This window comes from Rhincodon typus, chromosome 19 (genome assembly GCF_021869965.1).
Source record: "Rhincodon typus isolate 14 chromosome 19, sRhiTyp1.1, whole genome shotgun sequence".
In the NCBI taxonomy this organism is placed as follows: Eukaryota; Metazoa; Chordata; class Chondrichthyes; order Orectolobiformes; family Rhincodontidae; genus Rhincodon; species Rhincodon typus.
The window spans coordinates 41,984,154-41,995,095 of NC_063350.1; the positions used below are offsets into that span (position 1 = coordinate 41,984,154).

At 37.9% G+C, this 10,942-nt stretch overlaps 1 protein-coding gene across 1 annotated transcript in view; it reads left to right on the forward strand.

The window, feature by feature from the left end:
• Positions 1-10,942, forward strand: part of LOC109928729 (docking protein 5-like) — a 394,735-nt gene that overhangs the window by 210,526 nt on the left and 173,267 nt on the right. Inside the window, exon 3 of the mRNA XM_048608408.1 lies at positions 5,671-5,778. Within this exon, the coding sequence (XP_048464365.1) occupies positions 5,671-5,778 (108 nt within the window). The remainder of the gene's footprint in view (positions 1-5,670; positions 5,779-10,942) is intronic.

The window sequence follows — 10,942 nt, forward strand, 5'->3', positions numbered from 1 at the left end:
GTTATCTCAGATTTTCCAGCATCTGCAGTTCCTACTATCTCTTATGAAATATAACAACTGTGTTGAAGGTTGAGGTAAAAAGTTTGGATTTCAGCAGCAGACCTATCAGGCCAAAGATATGCTACAAGCACCACTTTGTAAAAGGAAACCATGTTGTGGTGTGGCAAAGAACATTTCTTGTCAGTATTAGGTCTGAGTGTTTTTTTTTGTTTTAGAAGGAAAAGAATTCCTTTGGTACCAGCTCAGAGTGACATGGGGAGCAGCACACAAGCAAGGGAAAGAACAACTGAAGTCATAGACAGGTTACTCCATTAATCCACGTTGAAATAATGAACAAAAATAGAAAAATGAGCATTAATGAATGGAGGACTGAAAAACATTAAGTTGATCAAATTAGGTCAAAAACTATCAAATAGTTGAACCGATTAGTAATATTGACAAAGGAATGTTTACAAAACATTTATTAATTTGGTGATTTACTTGGACCAGGAGACCAAAACAGGACGATCAAAAAGGAACATTTCAATTTCTGGAAGGAATTATAGTTAGAAAGACATCTGAGGACATGATCTTTTTATTTAAAGAAATAAGTTATACCTTTAATATGATAAGCATGAATTTCCAACAGCATGGCTGTGGCATTGGTATTATTCAGAGATAAATCACAGAACCATACATATATATAAGCATGCTGACATCATGAATAAATGGATAAGGGGTTTACCAATAAGGAATTGTAGAAATTTCTAGAGATGTCAAACTGAGATATAATAAGGATGAAAATGTACTTGGTGTCTCTTAACTGAAATATTTTGGTCACATCATCACTACTGAAGCTATTAAAGATGAAGATCTGACCTGTTGAATTCATGCCACTTTTGCAGTGCAAGAAAAGCCTTCAAGGGGTGACCAATTAGTTGAACAAATCTATAGAAACTCTCTTCCCAAAAACACATTATACGTACAAAAAAATAATAAAATCTCTTACGAAAAACCACAGAATGTACCTGGAATTACGAAGTGGTCTTTCAGGATCACAGAACTTCATCTAATACTGTGGCCCCACCAGGTTCTGATAAGAAGCTCAATTTAGTTGAAATAAGACAAAAAAAAGGATGATACCTGTGGATATCTGATACAATCATACAGGAATGATAAAAAGTAAAACAAGATTGTTAACCACATGTTCAAAAAAGAGTTTATAGTAACAATAAGTACAAAAGGAGTAAGTTTGTGGAGCTTAAAGAAAGGTTTAGGATGAGCAGGTTCTCTTTTTGTCTTTACTCTTGATATTTGTCTGATGCATTGTATGCTCATAAGTTAGCTTTGGCTTTCCACACACTGAAGTGTGATGCGTATTTACCGTTTCTGTCCCACAGCATTGCTAATTCATTGAAAAGAAGCTCACAATGCTGAAATAACTTGGTGAATGGATACAAACTCATTTTTTTTTTAGTCTTTGGATAGCAAAAGAGTAAATATTTTATTGTCGGTATAAACGACAAGTCGTTTCTTTTAAAAATGCAAGTTAAACATAGCATAAAATCATTATAAGCATTGCAGAATTGTCATCTTGAATTCAAAAATAATAAGAAATGACATGTAGAAACATGCTAATTGTTTTCATACTGTCCAATCTGGACTCAGTTCCAGTCTACATGTTGATGAACTCTGAGGGACTGAAGTGACAGTAGAATTACATAGAAATTACAGCATGAAAGTAAGCTGCAGTCTGTATTAACTGGTCTGCATCAATGCACAAGTTCAAGCAGGTCTTCTTTGCTGTGCAGGACCTCCAACCATCAATATTTAGATTGACAATCTTTGTGCCTCTCCCTGGAAGGAACAAATCAAAGCATGCATTGGGGTCAAGAAAATTCTTGCGAGAAGAGTTGTGAAACCTGGCAACAATTCAAAATTTCTTTTAAAGCATGAAGACTTAGCAACTGATTGATGCTATATTTAGGATGAGACTTAAAATCAACTAGATGTGAACAATTGCATGGCTGCATTATGAAGAAGAGCAATGGATTTCTCTCCAGTGTCACAGCCAATAGTTTCATTTCAAATAATAATTCTACAAAGAGATTATCAGATCATTATCACATTTCTGTTTGTGGGGCTTGCTATTTGAAACTTGACCGTTCACCTTCTTACAACAGTGACTACATTTCACTGGCCCTGTTTGTTCCAATTTTTCTTTCTATCCTTAGCTTCATAGTGGTGGACACTACAAGATGACATCCAATCTGAGCTGTGATTTTTTTTTTATTTCTTGCCCTTCCAATCTGAATTACTGCTCTGTTTAAAGATTTAACTTTGTGATTTCACTTTGGTATTTTATATGTCTGTTCATTCCCTGTCTGAACTGGACATGGCACCACCCCTACAGATCACCATTTCTTGATGCATCCTGTACCTCTGCCTTAGGGCTGCAGATTGTTTCTGTTCCAACATTTATCAGGTCTCGAAAGTTTTCTGTCATTTTTCAGTGTTGCATGTTGCCACAAGATATGTTGGCTTTTGATGTTCTCAGCTATCAGCAATATCTGTTTTTCTTGACATTTTCTGGGTTGCCTGCATATTTGCCTTGTTGGGACTGTTGCTGCTCAGTTAGATCTTCAGATCCCACACTGATCACTATTTTGAGTTTGTTGCCATTGAAAGATGTAATTTCTTGCATGATTGAGACTATTTAGAAGTTATAAGAATAGACTCGGCGTTACCATGGAGATGTTTAAGAGGACATGGCCTGAGCTTTGTCTCGCCTGAAATCCTACTGTACTCTCCTATCATGTCCTCGTAACATCACTGTAGGAGGTATTTATTGCACTCAATCAAGTATTTACTACTTCACACACACATGCAACCGTTTATGTGCAAAATAGTGTTCAGTTTGCAGTGAAGATTAATTACGTGGAAATAATTTCTTAGGAGTAGTATTTTATATGTATCCTCCTCAATATAGACACAAATGAATGGTGCCTCAGCATACAGTAATACAGTTTTAAGTGGCCAACGGCACTTCCTGGAACATTTAATGGCTGAATTAATGTAGAGAATTTTAAAAATAGGAATCAGAATAGACTTGAACTTTGATTATTTTCGCGTAAGTTGCTTATGCCGCTGAAAATACAGGTACAGGCAAAATTCACAAATAAAAGAGCTGAAATGTCATCTGCTACACCAATTAAAGCAACAAAGTGAGTATCAAATTGTTTCAGTGACGTGGTGAAGGTGTCTTTGACAAGTTTGATCAATGTGGTCTCCCAAAAGGTTGCACAAATCATAATACACTTGGAAAATAAAAGCAATAAATTGCATGGAAGTATTTTTTTTCAGACGCCTAATGCTTACTGAAGTTTTCGGTATGAATGAGCCTTCATCCACAAAGATTTGAGTTCAGACAATTTGCTGAAGAATATGATTGCACCCCCCCAGCTTCAACTCCGAATTGCTCACAGTGAAATGAACTTGAACGGAGGTTGAAGTTGCCCACAGGAATCTGATAAAATCATAGGGTAGAGGAAATCATATGTGTGACTGCCTGCTGGTATACTGCAGGATTGTGAGAACCTGCTATCGTCAGTGCAAATGTTACTGACATGAATGTCTGAATGCTGGACCTCAGAAATCGAGGAGCAGCAAGAATGCAAAAGTGTGTACTGGATAAATTTCACAGTCCTTAGATTTTCACAGGCCCAAAATTCTCGAAGAATTTTGCTAAGATCCAGCCTAAGATGTTTTGCTTTAGTACTGTATCTGAAAATGGATTCCATTGAAGTAGATAGGAAGGAAGGAGAATAAGACCATAAACTATAGGAGCAGAATTAGGCCATTTGGCCCACTGAGGCTGCCCTACCGTTCAATCATGACTTATATGTTTCTCAACTCCATTCTCCTGTCTTCTCCCACAACCTCCGAATCCCTTACTAATGAAAAACCTATTTATTCCTGTCTTAAAGACACTCAATGACCTGGCCTCCACAGCCTTCTGCAGCAAAGTGTTCCACAGATTCACCATTCTCTGGCTGAAAAAAAATTCCTCTTCATCTCAGTTCTAAAAGGTCATCCCTTGACTCTGAGGCTATGCCCTCAGGTTCTAGTCTCTCCTACTAGTGGAAATATCTCCATGTCCATTCTCTCCAAGCCCTACAGTATTTTGTAATTTTCAGTGAGATCACCCCTCATCCTCTAAACTCCAAGTACAGACTCCGAGTCCTCAACTGCTCCCCATATGACAAGCCCTTCATGCTTGGGATTATTTTTGTAAACCTCCTCTGGACCCCCTCTAAAGCCAGCATATCCTTCCTTTGTTGTAATGCCTAAAACCCCTCATAACATTCAAAATACGGTCTGACTAGGCCCATATACAGCTTCAGCAGTACATCTCTGCTCTTGTATTCTAGATCTCTGAAAATGAATGCTAACATTGCATTTGCCTTCCTAACTGCCAACTGACTCTGTATCTTAACTTTAAGACAATCCTGAACTAGGACTCGTCAGTCTCTTTGTGCTTCAGATTAGTCTATGCCTCTTTTTTCCTGTCAAAAGGCATAACGTCCCATTCTCCCACATTGTATTCCATCTGCCACTTCTTTGCTCATTCTACTCAACTATTGAAGTCCCTCTGCCTGCTCACTGCTTCCTCAACACTACTTTTCCCTCCAACTATTTTTATGAAATCTACTTAGCAAAAATCCCCTCATTTCCTTTAGCCATATGGTTAATGTAAGATATTATATAGGATATGAATGCACTTTGTTATAAATTATTAAATACTTGCAATTAAAGAGGAAATTGGTCCATGATACTGATTAATCAACATAAATTCTTGCAATCCTGGAAACATCCATGACTGAGTTTTGAGAATGAGGACCAGAAGACCCATATAATGCTCAATTAGCTTTCCGGCAGTACATTATAGTTGTGGGGCAGGACTGTGTCAGCAGCCAGCTAACAGCTAAGTATCTTTCCAGGAGGAAGTGTTGGTGGTGGAGGGTGGATGGGTTGTTTGGCAGCATGAGCCAGATCTCCGTGTTCTCTTTATCCTCTATTTCTTTCTTCAAAAATTATTGCAATGAAAGAAGCTGATAATTACCCTACAGTTATCGTTATTTCTTAAATTGGGGAAAAAAAAGCCAACCTTCTCCAGCTGGATTGTACAAGTAACTGGGATTCTGTTTCTTCGTGTATTATCCAGCTCAGGATTTAAAGAAAATGCAATGCAACCAGCAGTAGACTGATCTGTGCTTTATTCAGCAGGCAAAGGAGATTAACATTGAATTTTCAAATAAAAGACCCTGCATATATGTCATGCATTGTCACATTCCCAGAATATTCCAATCCACTTTGCAGCCAATAAATTACTTTTTGGAATGCAGTTATTGTTGCTGGCTGGTGAATGAAGTGAATATGCACACAGCAATGCTCAACAAATAACAGATAAATGAAATGATTCAGAGAGGAAAGTTGTCAAGGATCTTGGCAGAATTCCCCATTTGCCTTTGAATAGTCTAATAGTGGCACTGGTAAAACAGCAACTCCAACAATAGATTGCGTTGTGAATGCAACTCAGTATTTGCTTTTTCTCAGAAGGGCAGCATAATCACAAACCCAGAAGAGAAAGATTGAATTAATTTGTTTCTTCTTTGCTTTTGTACGTTGTAGATTTACCAGAGATGCTGGCTTGTGTTGAAGAAGGCCTCCAGCAAAGGCCCAAAGCGACTGGAGAAGTTTTCAGATGAACGAGCTGCATATTTCCGATGCTATCATAAGGTAAGCTGGCTGTTGTCGAAAAGAAGTAAATGTGCAAAAGTTTTTTTTTTCCTGAAGAAGGGTTTAGGCCTGAAATGTCAGCCTTCCTGCTCCTCTGATGCTGCTTGGCCTGCTGTGTTCATCCAGCTCTACACCTTGTTATTGCAAAAGTAATAGGTTATTTTAGTTAATTGTTTTGCCTTTGTGATGACTTCCTTGAATACTGTTACTTTAATGAAATGAGACTTTCGTATGATAAAAGAGAATAATAACATAAGCTTAACCTGAACATTTCCTTGTTTAGCTTAACTAATTTGTTCCTGAAAATACGTAAGCAACATGAAAAGAATTTTGACATAGAAAAGCCTGTTAAAAAAACAATTTAGTTTACATTCCTGTCCCATACAGTATGTGCCCATTATCCTCCACACTGCTCATTACAAACCCTCCAGACACTGCTTGAAGCAACACGGCATGGAGGAGGCTGCCGGACTGTGAGTGTTTCTTTGTGTCCGGGAGCCAGGCTGAATTCTGGCTGCTGCATGACTTAGTGAAACCTAGTGGTGCCCACTCGCCCATTCCTAAATGACTTTCCTCCGTACCTGCACCAGGCCAAGTCTGCATTTTTTACCCAGCTTATAATCTGGTGATAGTGGCTGCCTAACTGAGTGAAAGGTGAGCAGGGGGTCAGATCCTGTTGGAAGATCAGCAGAAACAGGGGTATTTGTGAATCTGACCAAGCTGTTACAGTCGAAACTAGTATCTGCATCCTACTTAGCAACATGGTGGAGCAATACCAGCTTCCTAAACCTTCATTCACTTTATTCAATGTCATCACTACAAGTGACATTCCTAAGGACCATGAAACTGGATATTGTCACCCTGATGACTGCCTGTCTCCTGGCTGTGCTCCCAGTCCACATGTGGAACTGTCTCTGTTGGAAGGAAGAGAAGAAGTACTCACTTCTGTCTCTGAAATGAATACTTTGAAAAGCTCTCATTCTATATCCCACAAAGTGCGTCTGGGGTTTCACATTTATTTCATTCTCAATTTACAGAAAATGAGCTGTGAAGGCTGAAAATGGTAAATAGGAATTCTGAACTTGATTTGCATTGAAACTGAAACTATTTTTGCACACTTCTAACTGTAACAACCACAGTAAATCAAAAATCAAAGTTATGGTCAACGGTGCTATTTGGGCAATATTCCTAGTCTTAACACTATGCTAAGGTGAAAACTTAGGTGAGAGATGTTTTATTCAACCTAAATGAATGGAATTATTGAGGGCAGTAATTCATGTTGGCAGTAACAAGAGACAGTTTTCTCTTAAAAACCAAAAGAACTGCGGATGCTGGAAATCAGAAAAAAAGAATAGAAATTGCTGGGAAGGCTCAGGAGGTCTGGCAGCAACTGTGGAGAGAAGACAGAGTTAACATTTTGGGTCCAGTGACCCTTCCTCAGAACAATTTACTCTTCCGGTCTTATTCAAGCATCGTTCATTTTTTTTTCTCAATGTGAATAGTAAATATTTACAGGCTACTCATGATAGAATGCAATAGAATTGAAACCAACCAACCTTCATCTGGGCAGGCATTCATGCATATACATCTTTTACTTAAGCAACTTAATAAAAATGTGTTTTTATTGTGTTCAATCCAGAGTATGTGTGGACTTTGTAGCCTCTTTCATCTGTAATTTTGCAACAGATTAGCGTATTTTTCTACTAAGCTTCACTCTAGGAAGGGCAGATAGGGACAGAGAGAAAGAGTTTAGATATGATCCTGTTTTTACATTGACATTGTTGCGGATGGCATTTTTAGGATTATAGTGAACATAAGCTTCCACTTTAAATGGTCCTTTTCAGACAATAAATCTCAAACTGCTTGGCATGTGCACTAAGTATACTGGGAGTTGGCCATTTAAAATAGAGATGTACGGTTTTGCAAGAGTTATCCAGAAACATCAAACAACCTGAAGTAAAAATCCAATTGTTATAACTAGATGAACAAAATAAATTCTACATTGTTTTTTAAAATGCATTGAATCAAATGACAAAACTTAATAGCTTATTTCAGTAATGAGTTTACCAAATGTTTCTCAATGTCCCTGATTAGAAAATGAACTAACTGAAGAGTGGCATCTGGTCTGAAAAACATTTGAAATAACTGTCTTAATTTTCCATAATGTTTTGTCATCTAGAATATAACAGTTTAAATACCTTAATACTTGGTTATATTTTCTATTATTTCTATTTATTCCAACATCTAATGCCCCCTTACCCCCTCCTCCATTGCTGAAAACACTTCCAGAATGCCTTTATTGGAAGGCACAGTGAAAATCATCTGACTTGTTACAGATGAGGCCAGAGTGTGGAACTCCCTGACACAAATGGCTGTGTTTCACGTGAGATAGTACATTTTCTTACTGTGCCACAATACAAAGAGGTACCACCTCATTTCAGCTGTACAAAGTATTTCCATTCCTTCCTCACACCAAGGTGATTCATTCGCTATTTTAATCAAATTTCCCTGATGGTAACATTGGGCCTCAGTGACTAAATAACTTTTTGAAACAAAATGCAAATTTCAAAATTAATAATTACATGCAGTCACTTGATTTAATTAAAGAAACATCAATCAAATTTCCATAGAATTTGTAATGCACAAGCTGCAGTGGTTTCCATGTCCTAATGTCAGACCACCTCTGGGTGCGTCTAGCTCCTAAGTTATTGGTTATTAACGTGGATGGACTGCTGGACAAAAATGGTTAAAGTAATGGTAGCATTATTGAGATAGAGGAATCAGATCTTCATGTTGTACAGCTTGGCCACATTCCATGTTGACAACAGTCTCAATATGAATGACAATTATACATGCTTTCAGCAGTTTCTATTTAGCATGCAGCCAGTGAAGGCAATTTGAATCCAATAAAACTTCTGAGTCATGTACAAGATCATCTTCAGTTACTCATAAGCAAACAGCTTTCAGAAAGCTACCTTTCGCTGAACCTGGGAAAGATTTTTTAATTCCAGTCAGATTATAAAAGGTGAACTGTTGTGTACTGAGTTTTATTGAATGCAATTACTGAATTGCAGCTTGTGGTATTTTTCTTTTCTGACATCTTTTCTGACTTTGAACCTGTGACAGTACCACTCCTGTTCCAAGAAAGTCAGTGTCAGTTTCCAGGATAGAAAGGAGTTGGACTCCCTTGTAGTAAAGGAGATGTGCTGAGACATGTTTCTGCTCGAAGATCTAAAAGGAGCTTTCATATACCGGGCTCCGACTCCCTGTGATGCTGCATGAAATATCACGCCTTGCACATCCTTTTCTACCCAGTCTTTCAGCATTGTCTGATTTACTTAGCAAGTCATGGAATGGGGAATTCAACTGTGCATAGCCTGACACAAACCTCCTATGGTAACCAGTTAGAATAATTGAATTTTATCAATCGAACTCCATGAAAAAAACCTCTTAAAAACTAGATTCCCATCTATCGCTGCATGACTAAATGTGTGTTACCTTGGTGATATAAGATAGTAAGTGAGATATGTCACTGAATTTATGTCTATGGTTTCTTGACTAGAATTAGAATTAGGTTTATTGTCATATGTACTCAACTACAGGGATACATGAGTACAGCGAAAAGTGTACAGTCTACATTTCTGGTGCCATCTTATATACAAAGATACCTAGGTACAAAATCTTAGGCATAAATTAGAAAAATAAAGAGATAAAAGTAAACATTTAGTATTACAGGCTTTTTAAAGCTGGGAGTCCACACTAGGATTCACCTTGAGGTTGGGAGTCCATTCTGGGCTGCCTGGGTTACATTGTTGACCAAAGAATTTATGCTTTGAACATCTTTCTGTAGGTTAGTTGATACATTACTTTCTTGATCAATATCTAATACTATTGAAAGCTATTTGTTTTCATTGTTTTCCATAAGATGCACACCCAAGGTCTTGTTTAAAGATTGGCATCACTACAAATGAAGGTAGAACAAAATCATTCCACTGTAGCTTCTGCTTAGAACATGGATTTTCAGAAAAAAAAGTCACATTGTTAATCATCAGTTGAGAAATTAAGTTACTCAATCTCACTTTTATTTTCATTGCAAAATATTTTTTTTTTTAAAGTTGCTTTCTTGTGATTGAGATTTGATCTTGGCCTCATTGATGTCTTTGTGGGTATGTCAACTACAAAAACATGGTTATGCTCTTGTGGTTTTCTTTCACAGGTTGTGGGCATTGCTGTCTAGGCCAGTACTTATTAACCATTCTTAATTTTGCTTCAGTAGTTAATGGTAAACTGCCTTCTTGAGCCATATCAGTCAAAGTGATTTAGAGACACGCTGGGCTGTTAGGAAGGGAGGTCCAGCATTTTCATCCAGTGACAGTGAAGGAATGACAACATAATTCTAAGTCAGGATGGTGTGTGACCTGAAGGAGAATTTGTAGATGAGGATGTTCCGTTGCATCTATTCCTCTTGTCCTTCCAGGTAGCAGAGGTTTGGAATGTAATATTGACTGAGAGATTGAGATTCTGCAGTGTATTTTAGAGATAGCATACACTGCTGTCACTGTGCGTTAGTGGTAAAGGAATCAAATATTCAAGGTGATGAATGGGGTGACAATCAAGTAAGCTGTTTTGTCCTGAATGGTGTCAGGTTTCTTGAGAGATGTTGGAGCTGCACTCATTCAGGCAGGTGGGGAATATTCCATCACATTCCTGACTTGTCTTGTAGATAGTGGTTGAGCTTTGAGAAGTCAGAGGTGAGTTACTCACTGTAGAATCCCTCATTTGTGACTTGTTCTTTTTAACCATAATATTTTTATGTTGGTTTAGTTCAGTTTTTGGCAAAAGTCACTCCCAGCATGTTGATAATAGGGAATACAGTGATGGTCATGTCATTGAGAGACTGCTCCAGTGAGGCTCAATGCGAGTTGGAGGAACAACACCTTATCTTCTGCCTTGGTCCCTTTATAGCCTTTAGGGCTCAACAATAGGTTTGACAGTTTCAGAACCTTGAATACCCTGTCCCACGTTTGTTCCATTACCCTATAACGTCAATGGCCTGACCTGTATAGGCTACTCCCATCAGAGCTAACTTATTTTCAAATATTTCCATTTCTGGTTCGTAACCAAACTGCTATTTTCTTTGACAACAAGGTGTAGAGCTGGATGA